Below are 16,963 nucleotides of genomic sequence, written 5' to 3' on the forward strand. Positions count from 1 at the left end.
AGACTTCTGGGGAATGGAGTTTGTGATAAGGCCGAACATTGACTGGGAGCGCGGACGTCAGAGTTTTTGCGCAGGCGCATTGTTCTCCCGACCTGAAGAGGCGCCGTCTTCCTGGGTCCCGAGCACTCTGTGCCGGAGGTGAGGGCTACGGGTGTTTGTCTTCGAGATGCGGAGTGAGCGCAGCGGCGGAAAGAAGGGAACACTAAGAACTTGGGGGAGGTGCTGTGGGAATAGAGCGGGGTGACGCGGGCGGAGCCAGCCTGCGGAGTGTGTTTGTGTGTGTGGACGTCCCGGCTCGGAGAGGTGCGGACAGAAAGTTGCCCCTCGCCCGCTCTGTGTGCATGTGTTCCGTGGAGTGTGGGCACTGTTTCTAGCGGTCAGCATAGATCCACTGTACTGCCAGATCCCAACTTCCAGGTTGGAAGTTTGGAGCCTTCCTCTGCTCTTTTCGTCCTTCTTCCCATAATGGGTGTTTAATAAACACGGGTGGAATTGACTCTAAATCTATAGATAGGGTCGCCCCCTCTGCCCCCTCCCACCTTCCCAGAAAGACTCACAGATTGTCTCGTTTAGCCCCCTGCTTTGGGCCTTCGTATGAGGCCCCCATTTAAGGATAGATACGTCATTTTTTAGACTATACCATTGAACAGTTTTATTTGATTTTAACCATGGCAGTTGAACTTTTAAGCGGTTGGAATCCATTGTTGAAACCTATGGTTATTATTTAATTTATTGACAAGTTTAATTCTCGAAGTAAGTACATCTCTAAGATATCTATGATTTAAAAAAGGATATTAGTGAATCCAGTCTGAGATGCAGCCATTAAAGCTCTTGATTTGATATATATGGTTATCCATTAAACCAATAATTAAAGCTACCTTAATGCCTAATGTGTCTGTTTCAGCTGACATCATCATGTACAATCTTTTCCTAGTTCGAAGGAATGAATAGTAAAATGAATGCTTTAATAATCATTCTTTAGTTGCTAGGGGACTTGAAAAGGGGGCTTTCATGGAGGAGGTAGGATTTGAGGTTAAAAAAAAAAAACAGGGAATAAGTAGCAAAGCATTTGGCAGATTTGAGAGGGAACTGACTTTAACTGGAGTGAAGTGTCCAGCAATAGTGGGAGACAAGGGTGGAGAAAAGTACACTGGTGTGAGGACATAGAAAATCAGGACAAAACACAGTAGGGAGGGTGGATTCTATGGTTGTGATCTGGGGACTGACAGGAATAAAACTATTTGGGGATACTAATTCCAGAGATCACATCTAGGACTAGAGAGAGGGAACGGACTAGTGGCAGGGAGCCAGTTAGGAATGCAAAGTAGTCCTGATGCAAGTTGTTAGGGACCTGAATTATGGTGTCAGTGGTGGGAAAGGATAAAAATAACAATGCAGAAGAAGGGTCAAATGATCTGCTGCCTAACTTGATTTGAAACCAAGGAAAGAGAGAAAGGTAGAAGTTTGAATTGGGGGGCATCTGGGAAAATAATAGAACATAGAGAGGGGTTGATTGGGGAGTTGCATAGGGGAAGATGGTTTTGAGATGCTGGTAGAATACCTAATTCAACAAGTGCAAGTTAAGTTTGGAAGAGAGATTGGATTAGATTGGGAACCATCTCTGTAGAGGTGGAAAAGGAAGCATCAGGTGGATGGACTTTCTGAAGGACAGCGAAAAGAACTTCATACAAAGACAGCATTGGGTAACATCCATGTTTCCCGGGCAAGACTGGGAAAAAGAGTTACACAGAGATGCAGTTTTATTTGTAGGAAGAAAGGCTAGTGCAGTATCAATCATAGCAATTACAGTAACCACTTGAAGAAGCAGGGACTTGTCAGAACAGTCAAAAGCTGCAGAGAATTAAAGTTAAGGAGAAAAGGACTACAGAATTAGAGATCAGAAATGCACTCATAATTTTTGAGCATGCAGTTTCAGGATGTGAGCAATGTCAAGAGCAGAATAATGGATTCAAGAAGAGTAGGTGGAATTGATAGGCAGAAGATTGATCATGAAAGGAAAACCCAAATGAGAACTCTTTTGCTAGAAAGAGGCCATGGGATTTGGTGAAAATAGTTTCAGATAGACAAGGGTTGTACTGTTTGAAGATGTGGGAAAAGAAACTATTGGTGAGATGGGAGATGGTGGAGAAAGAAAGACTAGCTAATGCAGGGAGCAGATTCTAAGAGGCAACAGTAGTGGAAGAGAAAATAGGACACAGAGGACACAAGGGTAAAGTCCTGGAGACAGACATTTCTGTTTTGTTGTCCTCTTACCCCATGCTACCTAGCACATAGCAGGTGCTTGGACGTATTTGTTGAACAGCAGGATGAATGAATGGATGAATGGGTTGGTGTTGGGCAGTAGAAAGGAAAACAACTTTCACTTATTGAACAGACAGAAAAATAAATGCTTTACATGAACTGTCTCATTCACTATTTATAACTACTCTGTGAAGAGGTATTAAACAACTGGGGGTCAACTTTTAGCTTCAGTAATATGGCCAAGCCTTCACAGTTAATAATTAAAGGTCTGTGGAATGCTTCCTACCACACAGGCCTGCCTCCTTCTGGAACTCTCTTTTGTGAGTGAATGTTCTGCTGAAATTGAATGGTAGCCATGGAGGTTTGAAATAGCTACAGAGCAAGGATGGGAACGCTACAAACTTTGCAGGCAAGGGCTCATTTGAAGACTTAGAGTAAGAATTTGAAGAGTTTTTTCCTCCAAAAATATTCTGAGAACTGGGAATAGGACGAGAGAGAACAGAAGTAACTCCATGTGAATTTGGTGGATTTAGGGAGCCTTGAATTTCACCGAGAGCCTACTGAAGCTACTGCCCAGGAGGGAAGTCAGGCTGGCAGGGAGCCCACAGATAATGAGCACCTTGGGAATATTGCCTGGTTACTTAATGGCTGGGGAGCTTTGGTGCTCACCATCATCTGTCATTTTTCAATGCTCACTTTATGAAAGTCATAATCTAATAAATGAAACTTTGAAAATTATCTTTAAGCATTTAAGCACTGAGCAGTTTTTCAACTACAATTTCAGATGTAGTTCAGCTGATTTGTTCGAAAAGCTTAAATGCTTTGGAAACATATTCAAATACTTTGATTCCAAAGTTGTCACTACACTTACACTTAAACCTTAAACTCAAAAACATTATACTTTCATTGTAATTAGCATTTAAATTATTTCTACCTTCCTAGGAAGGCCATTATAAAATGGCTCTTAGCTAATGCTAACACTTAGCACATTATTCTATATGCTTTATATATATTATGATATTTAAGTATCACAATAACTGTATTAGACAGATACCTTCATCATTCTAATTTTACAGATGGGTAAACTGAGACAGAGTTGAGAAACTTGCCTAAGGTCACACAGGTAGTAGGACACAGATGGAATTTTATTGCAGGCAGTCTGCAAGAGTCTGCACTTAATGACTATACTGTCCTATATCTCTAAACATTAATTTCGGCTTCTTACTATGGCCCAAGAGTAATATTTTTTCCCAAGAGTAATATTTTAAGACCCTCATGGAAATGGAGGAACCTTAACAAACAAGGAAAAGAATACTATTTAAGCAATTCAACTTCCAGGCTACCCATGATGCCTATTTCCATTCGGGTATATATCACTCTGCCTCCTCCTAACGAGATTCAAACCCCAATTGCTCCTCAGGACCAAATCTTTTTTATAGTTCTCCTAAACTTGTTTTTCCAGTTAGTTTTTTTTTTTTTAAGTTTTTACCTTTTGCATAGGTTTTAAACATTTTCCCAAACTAATGTTCACTTCAAGGTAATACTCTTTTAAAGTTTTGCTTAGCCAGGTTAATAACCCCTTGTCTAGTAGATTATATTGATCTGGTCTTTCAGTGTTTTTGAAAACTTACCTTATGAGTATCTCATAATTAATAAGGCAAGATGGAAGGTTCATTGCCTAGGGAAGGAAGGATTAAAGTCTGCGTGGTTACTTTGCGTCTTTAGAATCTGAAGTGAATTCATTATTAGGGGCGCGTGCTCTTCTGTCTTCCTGTCCTCGGTACTGATTAGTCTGTAGCTAATCAGAGGGTTTGTAGTTCCTCTGGGATTACTTGGTTTATCCCCATTCCCTAGGTTTCTTTTTTCATGCTTAGGTGAATGGACACAAGTATATATATCCTAAGGATACATCTATACTTGGTGAATGGTCATACAATTAATAGAAAAAGAAACCCAGTACTTATTTATATAACTAAAGGCTTAATCATTGCCCTGTTTGTATTATAACCAGTTTTTAATACTTTATATTAATTTTTCCATTGTGAGTATTTAACTCACAGTCTTTCAAATTCAAACTACCTCATTTAGCGATAACAATTTTTACAACTTGGCCAGTGAATCCAGAGTCCTCGGATTTTTCCTCTCCAAAGATGTGGGAACAGCTCAAATTCTAAATACTCCAAACTGTACTCATTAGCTTTCCCCCAAACCTTCTTCTCCATTGCACATCTTCACGAATGGTACCGTTATGCACACCATTGTGCAAACGAGTGACCTGGAAGTCAGCCTAGCCTCTCCCGTCACCTTCAGCCTCCTCTTCCCGTCAGTCTGTTGTCTATCCTGCATGTCTTGACATAGGTCCCCTTCTCTCCGTTTCTGCTGCCATTACTGTTGCTCAGTTTTTCTTCATTTTTACTGAATTGCGAGATTGCCCACTGGTCCTTCCTTACTCCCCTCCACTCTTGCCCTCCTCTAGCCATTCTGCTGCAGCTTCCTGGCTGCCTGTGTCAGAGGCCTTCAAGATCACCGCACATTCAGGGCTTTGCTGGAAGGATGTGGGACTCAGCCTATAGTTGCCCTCATGGCTAAGATGATGACTGATCTTGCAAGGATGCACAACTCGGTAATAAGGGAAAGAGACAGGTAAAATCTGGAAGAATTCAGAATTGTGACCCTGCCAGGACGAGTCACACAGAACACATCCTCTCCAGCAAGGACAATACAACAACATGTGTGTGATGTTCTAGCCCAAACAGCTCATTAGAGACTCAGAGCCCAGGTTATTTTTTATTGAGGGCAGGTCAGGTAAGCACCTTCTGCCTGACCTATCCAAAAATTCCAGACTGTCTAGCAGGAAAGCAAGTGTCCAGCATAAACCACATTGTTTGCACAAATCATTTAGGCATAATGGACCACCCTTCTCTTTGAGGGAACCCTCCCCAGTCAAAGTTCCCAGACCCCAGCCGAGGGCCAACCTCACAAGTAGACCTTTCTAAGAGTAGTAGTCTCAGGTAACTTTTTGTACACCACCTTTCCTTCCTGTTATTATTCCTGTACACCAAAATAATTACATACTGTTGTAAAAATAAAAATCAGAATATAAGGAATTGTAAGAAATAGAATGAAATCACTTGTAATGCCACCAAATTCCATTTGCATTTTAGTATATATTCTTTCAGTCTTTTTTCTATAGATGTGGGAATACACAAATAAGTAATTTTAAGTACTTAAGTAATTTTTTTTAAGTGAATTGATTTTTGAGCAAGAGCACAGTTGGGGGAGGGCAGGGTGGGGAGAGTATCTAAAGCATGCTCTGCGTTGTCAGTGCAGAGCCCAATTTAGGGCTCAATTTCACAAACTGTGAGATCATGACCTGAGCTGAAATCAAGAATCAGACACATAACTGACTGAGCCACTCAGGCACCCCTAAGTGTGCATTCATAATATTTGTGAATTTGTTTAAAAACTAAAAAAAAATGTTTATATTTATTTCTTTTTGAGACAGAGAGAGACAGAGTACGAAAATGGGAGAGGCAGAGAGAGAGGGAGACACAGAATCTGAAACAGGCTCTGAGCTGTCAGCACAGAACCCAATGTGAGGCTTGAACTCACAAACCGCGAGATCATGACCTGAGCCAAGGTCGGACCCTTTACCAACTGAGGCACCCAGACACCCCTAAAATTATTTTTTAACAGACAAAACATCACTTGGTTATCTGTACCAATCCCATATTTCTCCCTCCCCAGAAATAACTCACAATTTGGTACTTATTGTCCCATATAGATTTTTTTAATATTTAAAGATTATTTCCTTTTTTAATGTTTATTTATTGAGAGAGAGTGAGAGCACACGCAAGCACTGGAAGGTCAGAGAGAGAGGGAGACACAGAATCCGAAGCGGGGCTCCAGCTCATGAATCGTGAGATCATGACCTGAGCCAAAGTTGGGCACTCAACAACTGAGCCACCCAAGTACTCCCCATATAGATTTTGTAAATATTATTTACCTATTTTTAATTTTTGTATAAATATTATACAGTAATTCTAAAGCTTTCTTACTGTTTCCTCAGTAATTCTATTTTTGTGATTTATCTATCATTAGCGTACACTCTACTTCATCTTAATCAATGTATAATATTCCTATACACATAAACTCACACACATAAAATCACTTTATCCTACTGATAAACAGTTAAGTTGTTTGTAGTTTATCACCAGTGATCTTTTCCTCTGTGTTTTCTTAAAAATAGGCTCCATGCCCAACGTGGGGCTTGAACTCACAACCCTGAGATCAAGAGTTGCATGCTCTACTGACTGAGCCAGCCAGGCCCCCTTCCTTGGTGATTTGTCACGCCACCTCAGTTATAGATCAAGCTTCTCTACATGTTTGGATATGTTTGTGGATTTTTGTATTCTAGTCTATTGGTCTGTTATCTGGTTGTTTTTCATGAAAATAAAAATCACATTATAGCATAGAGGATAAAAACTCTTGACAGACCGGGGTTCAAATTCTACTTCAGTCTTTTACAAAGCCTTAACTTTCCTAATCTGTAATACAGTACCTACCTTACTAATTTATGAGGAGGGAATTAAATTATTCTTAGAGTGCTTAGCAGGGGTGCCTGAGTGTCTCAGTTGGTTAAACATCTGACTTTTTCTTTAATATTTATTTTCTTTTTGCGAGAGACAGAGTGTGAGTGATAGAGAGGCAAGAGAGAGGGAGACACACAATCTGAAGCAGGCTCCAGGCTCTGAGTTGTCAGCACAGAGCCCACTGTGGGGCTCGAACTCAGGAACCGTGAGATCATGACCTGAGCCGAAGTCGGTCACTCAACCAACTGAGCTACCCAGGCACCCCAAGCATCTGATTCTTGATTTCAGCTCAAGCACAGGGCCTGTTTAGGATTCATTCATTCTCTCTCTCTCTCTCTCTCTCTCTCTCTCTCTTTCTCTCTTTCTCTCTTTCTCCCCACCCCCTACACCACTTGCACACACTTTCTCTCTCAAGAAAAAAAAAGTGCTTAGCACAGTGCCTGGTAAATAGCAAATGCTCAATAAATGCTAGTTGTTATGATGTTAAATGGTATTACAGTGTATGGATGAACTGGATCACAAATATTAATCATATCTTCTGTTGTAGAAACAGGATATTTCAAATTTTTCCTGTATTTTAAGGATTAAATGAGATAAAACATGTAAAGTGCTTAAAAAGTTACCACATGTAGCACTCAATAAAGGTTAGTGTTAATGATGACTAAGAAAAAACTTTGCGTATATTTTCACTTATTTCTTTAGGACAAACTCCTAGGAGAGGGTTGCTGAGCCAAAGAGCATGTATATTCCAAGGCCTGTGATACAAATTGCAATGATCTTTCTGAAACACAAATCTGACGATGACTCTTCCACGTTTAAATCCTTCAGTCATCTCCATGCCTGTGGTCCCTCTTCCATGTACGGGGCCACGCAAAGCTGTCCTTGATCCAGCCGGCCTCTGCCCACTTCGCCAGCCTCGTCTTTCCACACAGCACCACTCACAGCCTAGACTTCTGCCATTCTAAACTACTTACAGTTGTTCATCTTTTCCATGTAAACACCCATCTCCTTGTTTTTTAAAAACTTGATATTTTGTCTTACCTAGAATGTTCCACCACCAACCCCAGATCAAAACTCATCGTAGATCCTGCTTCTGCCCAGCAACCTAGAGCCTCCTACCTGGGTTAGACACGCCCCTGATGGGCACTCATCAGGGTATCTCTTTAGAGTACATATTCATCCTGTAGTGACACGTTATTTGGACTACTTGTTTGTCCTCTGTTCTAGACTATAAGCTTTTGGGGTTTTTTATTTTTGTTTTGTTAACGTTTATTTATTTTTGAGAGACAGGGCATGAGCAGGCAGGGGCAGAGAGGGAGGGAGACAAAGAATCTGAAGCAGGCTCCAGGCTCTGAGCTGTCAGCACAGAGCCCGATGCGGGGCCCTAACCCGTGGACTGTGAGATCATGACCTGAGCCGAAGTCTGACGCTTAACTGACTGAGCCACCCAGGCGCCCCTAGACTATAAGCTTTTGGAGGACAGGGACAGTGTCCTATAGTTTTTGTGTTTGGTATAAAAAGTTGGTGCTAAATAAATGTTGGCTATTAGACGAATGAATAAATAGCAAGGACCAGAACATACACCCTCTTGACTGCAGAATAGTCAGTCAGCCATCTTTTTTCCTACTTCTTCCCGGGACCACACTTCTCATTCCACTCACAAATCCCGGGAATGCTTGGTTCACCTGTGTTTAACTAAACTCCTCCTGACTGTGGGAAACTGAGACCTACTCAGCTAACTCAAGTAAAGGGAGTTTACTGATAAGGATTCACACAAAGCCTAAGAAGTTTAGAGTCTTATGGAAATCTAAGAATAAATAAGGCTGGTCTATATGCAGACTGGAGCCCAGAGGTGGTCCTGCATGACTTGAGGGACTTCAAAGCCAATAAAAAACCCTTAGGTCTTTGTTTCACCGCTGATGTGAGCAGGCTGTTCTTTCCCCGGCCCATGTCTAGTCTTACTATTTCATGCCTCTGTGTACTCACTGGTTCTGCTTCCTGGTAACTTGGGCTCCCCAATCCTCATGGATACTTCCATCCCTCATGATATCCTTTCAGCTCATCACCCACCTGTCGTCCTCACATTTCTTAGTTCACATTCCTAAGGAAGGATGTCCCCTTTTCAAGCTAGATCACATCTCAGTCTACTGGCCAACCTGCACATTGCCCACCTGAGGCCTAAGTCAGTGCGGCTCCCAGCCACAGCATCATGCAGAAGGAAACATGGCTGTCCACGCGCTGCTCCTGGAGCACAGGGTCGTGAATGGGGTACATTTCCCTTAAAGAGACTATGGGTGTTCGCTTGACACATCTTATCCATTTATAAAATGTCTTAGACTTTTTATCTGGTAACTATCAGGGCAGTAGTGAATGTGAACTTGTAAATACAGCTTAATGTGTTCTTGGTTCCCAGGAACAGAACTTCTCCTGTGGGATCATGCTAAAACAAGTACCACACTGTGTCCTGAACAGTAATATCCGTGGTCTTTCCCTCCAGTTCTGGGGTGGGGTGGGGTTGTTCCTGGCCTCGCTTTGCCTTCCCTTTTTTGTAGGGTAGTAGGAATGAGAATGGGCATATGACTCACTGGTATTTGGAGATTGCCTGTTTTATGGGTTGGAAAACTACAAGACTCGTCTCTCTCATACTGTCTTTCTCATCCCTCACCTCTTCCTCGTTAGGACTCTGCCCTTTACTACAAGGAGAGCACACAGGAGGGAATGGCAGCTGTGTCTCCAACTGACAGATGCCAGGTGAGGTGGACTTTGTGTTTCTGAAATACTCTATTAGTCTCCAGAATGAAACCACTTTTCTGTGTCTACCTGGAGCTTCTGCGATCAAACCTAAGCAGGTGAATGAAGGACTCCATAAGGGCTGCGTCTTTCCCATGTGATTTGTGGTATCCTTCAGTGACCTTTTCTTGAACGTGTGCCCATTAGCCTGTCACCAGCCACACTGTGACCTTTGCCCTGAGTGATTTTGACTAAAAAGTGTTAGTACAGGTCTGCTTGGACGGTTGGGGGAACGGTTCTAGTCCTGACCTCCTTTAGTGCATCTGTGTATGGACTGAGAGCAGACCCCCAAGTATTCCAGGAAGTGCTGGGTTAGGCTGGGGAATACGACACGTGTTGTAGAGCATCTCAGTGAGGTGGTAAGAGTCCTAAAGAGAAATGAGTGTGGGTAGAGACATGTGGCTTGCCCCAGTCCCGCCCAAGGACCCAGCGTCTTGAACTCTATGCTCTGGCTCAGAACGTCTGTAAGCACACTGGAGACACATCCAGAGTTTTAGGACTGGGGGTAAAGATGCAGATTCTTATAGACTCTTATAGATTCTTATAGAATCACAGAGCATTCCATGAAATCAAGGGATCCTAAGGCCAATCTTATCAACATCATGATTTTATGGATTTGTAAAAAAAAAAAAAATAGACGGTGGAATTTGAGTAAGATGGCAGATTATAGTCTAATATCAATGCTATTCTCTTGACTTTCATAATTATACTGTGATGATGCAAGAGAATATCCTTGTTTTTATAAAATATGAGTAAAGAGGCGTCATGTTTGCAAGTTACATTCAGGAAAGGGGCACCTGGATGGCTTAATTGGTTAAGTGTCTGACTCTTGATTTCGGCTTAGGTCATGAGATCAAGTCTCATATCAGGTCCTGCATCAGGCTCTTCACTGGACATGGAGCCTGCTTAAGATTCTCTCTCTCTCTCTCTCTCTTTCTTGCTCTTCTCTCTCTCTCTTTCTGGTCCTTCTATGCATGCATGCATACAACTTTCTCTCAAAAAAAAAGTTCAGGAGAAAGATAGAATGTATATGTACTGAGAGAGAAAGATAAAGCAAATGTGGGAAATGTTGACATTTGGGGAGGCTGGGTGAAGGGTACATAGGAATTCTTTGTTCTTTTCCTGCAAGTTGTCTGTAAGTATGTAAAAAAAGCCCCTGATATTCAAAGGCTCAGCTGTGACAAGAACTTCGTGACTCAGGGAATTAGGGCACTTTCCCCGAGTACTTCCAAGCCCTACTTTATCAGAACCATGTCCCTTACCCTCCCTCCACAACCTCAGAGCTGTCATCTTTATAGACTGTTTTGTCTGGTCCATGTAAAGAAAAGGCTTATGAGTAAGGGAGAATGTGATTGTGTTTCCAGGAATCAGTGACATTCGAGGATGTGGCTGTGATTTTCACAGAGGAAGAGTGGACGCATCTAGTCCCTATTCAGAGGGACCTCTACAAGGAGGTGATGCTGGAAAACTATAAGAGCATTGTCTCATTGGGTAAGGGGAGCTCCCACAAGAAGTCAGACCCCGTACTGCGTTAATGAGGTGGGGGGGGGAGTTGCGGGGCTAATAAACGAGACCTCTTCTCCCACATGAGTTCTGAAGCCTTGAGAGACGAGGCGGAGGAGTAGGAGGCTGTGGCTTAGCTGTACAGCAACAGTGGACTTTGCAGTCCTGAGCCCCAGCAGCGGGCAGACTTGCTCCCTGAGCCATAGGCAAGGTGGACAACCCCAGACCCCCTTGCTCAGCAGCCCGCCCCTGCAAAACAAAGGGCCCGCTCTCCAGACGGGGGGCAGACAGAAGACACATAGGCCCCGTTCTTTCCCCAGCTTATGAGGCAGGCAACACACCCAGCTCCATCCAGAGGATTAAGGTGGGGGCACAGGGGCCATTTCATTGAGGGGAAATTTCTCCTCGGAGAAGCAGAGGAGGGGAGGAAGAAGTGTTTCCCTTTCAAAAGAGGGCAGTATGGGCATAGAAATACAAGGCTGTGCCTCAGAGGAGGTCACTAGAAATGCGTTTGATTTTGACTATTTATCTTAAGACAGTCTTGGAGGCCCACAGAAGGCACTTTGCAATTATAGAGACTTGTGTGACAAAGGGAAAATTGAGAATGACTGCTGATAGAGGTGCCTGGCTGGCTCAGTCTGTACAGCGGGCAGCTCTTGATCTCAGGGTTGTTGAGTTACAGCCCATGTTGGGTGTAGAGCTTACTTAAAAAAGGGGGGCGGGGGGGAGGCTGATGTGACACATTCATGAGAAGTAAAGTTGGGCTCCTATAGGTAATGAGAACCTCTCAGGAGCTTCCAGAATAAGAGGCTGAGAGGATGTACAGATTCAGAAACAGGTGTAAAGTCAGCAGTCGGTGGCAGTCAAAGGAGTCACACTGCAGATTTTATGCAAGGCTCGTTAGGATTTAAGTCGGCCAAATAGGAAAAGCAGATAAATGTTCAGGGAACATGAAGGGAGACTGCTGAGCCTTTGTCACAGGCTTTGGTGGAATGAAATATTGGAGAAAATAGAATTCCTGGCGAAGGCCAGAGACAGGAAGCCATGGGGAGGCCATGGATGTGGCCGATTTGTCAGTAGAGAATCAGCATACACCCAGACAGGTGATCCTTGGGCCCGGTTTTCTCTTTCCCAAGGTGGGGGCCCCAATGCAACAGAAGTTTAAACTTCGAGACTATTTCTAGGATGGATTCTCTTTCTTTAAATAACCAAAAATGGATATATTCACTTATAGAAATTTGTCCCAAGGATATAATGGGATTAGCAGCCCCTGTTATATAAAGATGTTCATCGTATCGTTGTTTGTTAATAGCAAAACATTAAAAACAGTCTGAAAGTCTGTCAGCAGATTAAAGAAATTAGATTATTCCATATAGTGTAACCTCATGTAGCCATTAGTATGGTAAGGTAGATCTGTGTTAATTGAAATAAAATAATATTTTTAAGTTTATAATTATGTGAAAAAAATCGAGTTTACAAATCAGGATTATTTTATAACCAGTTTTTAACAGAATGCATCTATAGTTATCTTTCAGTTTCAAACTGAATACAAAGTACAAAAGGTGATTTTTCTTTTTACTTTGACTTACCCCTAATTTTCCTACAATGAGCACAACCCACGTAACTAAGAGCTTAGTACTAAAGGGTAAACAAACAGAATTACGCATTTTTACTCAAGATGATATGTTTTCATTCTCATCTTCCCTGAGCCAAGGACTCTTCCTCCCCCCCACCCCACATTCTACCAGTGCTAAAACTGGTTTATTCACTTCAGTGGGGAGAATAAACACATAATTCAAATGGATTTTATCAACTTTTTGACCAAATGCTACTTGTTCCCTTTTATTTATTAAAAAAAATTTTTTTTAATGTTTATATATTTTTGAGAGAGAGAGCACAGGCAGGGCAAGGGCAGAGAGAAAGGAAAACACAGATTCCGAAGCACGCTCCAGACTCTGAGCTGTCAGCACAGAGCCTGATGCGGGATTTGAACTCATGAACCATGAGATCATGACCTGAGCTGAAGTCAGATGCTTAACCAACTGAGCTACCTAGGAACCCCTGATCCCTTTTATTAAAAATTTTTTTTGATGTTTTATTTATTTTTTAGACAGAGGGAAAGCACGAGCTGGGGAGGGGCAGAGATTGAAAGGGAGACAGGAACTGAAGCAGACTCCGCGCTGACCACAGAGAGCCCAATTCAGTGCTCAAACTCACAAGTGATGAGATCGTGACCTGAGCTGAAGTCAGTCGCTAGCTGATTGAGCCACCCACGTGCCTCATCTACTCGGTCCCTTTTAGAGCCTCCATTCCGAGCTTGCTGCATTCTTTTGCAGTATTTTGCACCCTGCATTCCTGTTGTGCACCCCCTGCCTTTCACATTGTCTCTCAGAAACATTTAAAGGCTGGGATTACGCTTTGGGATAGTGGCGTCTTTTCATCATGTGCCTGGCTTGTTTCTTTCTCCATGAGCAGGACTTCCAGTTCCTCGACCTGATGTCATTTTTCAGTTGAAGAGAGGGGATGAGCCTTGGATAGTTGATCTTCATGGATCTGAGGAGAGCGACTGTCCAGAGACTATCTCTCTAGGTAATTGTGTATGAAAGGGCCGGGCAGAGTTTGGGTTTGTTTTGTGGTTGTTATTTGGGTGTTGTGGGGGGAGGGTTGGGTAACATGTTTTTCTCACATTCAAATCTTCTGCTTTAGTGTTTATTCTTTATCACCCACCAGCTTTGATTTTTTTTCTGTGAACCTTAAAGTGTTACTCATCTTTACTTACCAAATGTTCTCTCAGATCTGTCGCATCACCGATTCACACTTTGATATTCCTATTCCCCACCATCCCCTCTCCTCTGCGTACTCCCCCAGTTATCCTGGCCACGCTCCCAATGGAAAGTCTTCTCCTTTCTGAGATGTCCGCTGTCAGTTCTTTTCTCTGCCTTCTTCTCCCTTCCCAAGTCTCGGTCTTTCCCCAGCGTGAACACCTATCTGTGCGAGCAAGCGAGGCTGTCACCATACACAACTTTTCAGATGTACAGTAGTGTCTCTTCTTTTTAGGGTTGTAGTTCCTAGTCCAGGAAAGAAACTGCATCTGTATTTTCTGTCCATTCCAGACTGGGAGACCAAGCCTGAAACTCCAGGTGCTTCGGAAGAAGAATCAGGAGGAACAGTGAGGGAAAGACTTGGAAGACAAGGTCCTCTGTGTCCTAAATCTGAAGCTCATGCCCTGGAGAGTGACTTAGAAACAGGGAAGAAAAGCCCTGCTGTGCAGACCTGCAAGAAGTCCCTTTCCCAGAAGGAAAATTTGCAGCAAGGGTCTACCCCTCTCAAGAAAATTCTCACTAAAGAGAGAGACCAGGAATGCAGCAGCTGTGGGAAGAGCTTTTTTGACCACTCATCCCTTGTTCGCCACCAGAGGACTCACACCGGAGAGAAGCCCTATGACTGTCACCAGTGCGGGAAAGCCTTCAGTCACAGAAGCAGTCTCAGTAGACATCTGATGTCTCACACCGGGGAGAGCCCCTATGAATGCAACGCGTGCAGGAAGGCCTTTTTTGACCGGTCGTCCCTAACTGTCCATCAGCGAATTCATACTGGAGAGAAACCCTTTAAATGCAGCGAGTGTGGAAAGGCCTTCTTTGACCGCTCGTCCCTTACTCGACACCAGAGAATTCATACTGGAGAAAGTCCTTATGAATGTAATCAGTGCGGGAAAGCCTTCAGCCAGAAGAGTATTCTGACCCGACATCAGCTCATCCACACCGGCCGGAAGCCTTATGAATGTAATGAGTGTGGGAAAGCCTTCTATGGCGTCTCATCCCTGAACAGACATCAGAAGGCTCACACTGGCGAGCCTCGCTATCAGTGCAGCGAGTGTGGGAAAGCTTTCTTTGACCGCTCATCCCTCACGCAGCATCAGAAGATTCACACTGGAGACAAGCCCTATGAGTGCACCGAATGTGGGAAAGCCTTTAGCCAGAGATGCCGGCTTACGCGACATCAGAGAGTGCACACAGGAGAGAAACCCTTCGAATGCAGCGTGTGTGGGAAAGTGTTCAGTTCTAAATCGTCCGTCATTCAACATCAACGGCGTTATGCCAAACAAGGAATAGACTGAGTTGGGAAAGAGCTGTAGTCAGAGGATCCCCCTAGAAACTCCAGACTGGTCTTTCCCACAGTAGACAGATCCATCATTTGAGCCCTCTACACGTTCTGGCTACTACGCTCCTTTTCCATCTCTGCTACCACAGTGTGAATAAACATTCACGACTTACTGTGTTAGGCAACTGGTGTGGGATGTCGGAAATGAGAATGTGACTCTAAAGGGTAGACATTTTGGTGAAGTTTATCAGACAATAGGATACATGTTAGGAGGTGACCCTCAGGCACGCCTCTTGCCTGAGGCCCCAGGCATCACTGCACTTTAATAACTGGAGGCCAGAACGGGAGGGATGGCAAAATTATATCAGAGCAGCACTGTTGTTTCCAGAACAGTTCTTTTTATAGCTGGGTCCCTTTCCCCTGGGAGCTCTCTTGGGCACCAACCTTGTTCTTTGTGTCCTAGCTTTTAGGTCGCTTCTGCTGGGCCGCTGCTACTACTACTGCAACTACTACTACTACTACTACTACTATTACGAGCTAAAACTCATTGAGCTCTTACTGTGGGGTAAGCACTCGGTGGAGAGTTTGGCAAAGAGTAGATTATATGGTCGTCTCACCAATCCTATGAAGTAAAAGTAGGTACTGTTACTATCCTCATTTTACAGATGAGCAAACTGAAATTTAGAGGTGTTAAATAATTTGCCCAGGACGATACAGCTAGTAAAAGGTGAAGCCGAGTCTTGCATACAAGTCCACCTTTAAAGTCTGTTCTCTGAACCATTATGCGATAAAGTTTGTTTCATTATTTGTGTACATGTAATATCTCAACTAGATTGTAAACACTTAGAGGCGTGACTTACGTGTCTTAGTGTCTCACACAGTGCCTTGCACATAATAGGTGCTCAATAAATATTTATCCGAATTAGTGACTTTTCTACTTACCAAGTTCTCTCTATGTAAAACATATCCTTGGATTCAAATCCTTTCTCCAAATTTTCAGTCTAGCCTACACCTTTCTGATCTCAGACTCCCATTACTGCAGTCATCATTTCCTAATTTGAATTCTTCCCTCTTCACTACTGAACAGGGGGATGCTCTGCTATAGTGCCATAATCAATAACCCCCCAAGTAAAGATTGGTTTCTCACATAAAATCTGGTGTGAGTCGGTCTGTCTTACTCAATCCTCATCATTTAGAACATGTTGCCTCTGTGGTTATCATGAAAGAAAGCTGGAAGATATTTTAGGACATTAAAATTTTTAATGTTTATTTATTTTTGAGAGCGAGTACGAGCAGGGGAGGGGCAGACAGAGGGGAAGACAGAATCTGAAGCAGGCTCCTGGATGTGAGCTGTCAGCACAGAGTCTGACGCAGAGCTTGAACCCACCAACTGTGAGATCATGACCTGAACCAAAATTGGATGCTTAACTGACTGAACCACCCAGGCGCCCCATCACTGGAGATGTTTGAGTCGTGTTTGGTCTGGGCATGTGGTAAGTACGCTGCACCTGCAGAAGGAAGTCTTTTGCTTCCCAGTACATCAAGCGTCTGGGTGAGATCCACACCTGGGAAGCCTGTGGTTACCATCCCTCAGACACATTTTTTAAATTTTTTTTTAAATTTTTTTTCCATAATATTTTATTGTCAAATTGTTTTCCATACAACACCCAGTGCTCTTCCCCTTAAGTGCCCTCCACCATCACCACCACCTCTTT

At 43.2% G+C, this 16,963-nt stretch overlaps 1 protein-coding gene across 1 annotated transcript in view; it reads left to right on the top strand.

Moving 5' to 3' along the window:
• Positions 1 to 80: 80 nt before the first annotated feature.
• The window catches only part of LOC115290713, a 30,686-nt gene continuing 13,803 nt past the window's right edge, over positions 81 to 16,963 (top strand). Inside the window, exons 1-7 of the mRNA XM_029938540.1 lie at positions 81 to 138; positions 9,534 to 9,605; positions 11,009 to 11,135; positions 13,623 to 13,736; positions 14,261 to 15,243; positions 15,329 to 15,398; positions 15,712 to 15,808. Coding sequence (XP_029794400.1) covers positions 9,573 to 9,605; positions 11,009 to 11,135; positions 13,623 to 13,736; positions 14,261 to 15,243; positions 15,329 to 15,398; positions 15,712 to 15,808 — 1,424 coding nt within the window. The 5' untranslated portion in view covers positions 81 to 138; positions 9,534 to 9,572. The remainder of the gene's footprint in view (positions 139 to 9,533; positions 9,606 to 11,008; positions 11,136 to 13,622; positions 13,737 to 14,260; positions 15,244 to 15,328; positions 15,399 to 15,711; positions 15,809 to 16,963) is intronic.

Source organism: Suricata suricatta, chromosome 4, assembly GCF_006229205.1.
Source record: "Suricata suricatta isolate VVHF042 chromosome 4, meerkat_22Aug2017_6uvM2_HiC, whole genome shotgun sequence".
Lineage (NCBI taxonomy): Eukaryota > Metazoa > Chordata > Mammalia > Carnivora > Herpestidae > Suricata > Suricata suricatta.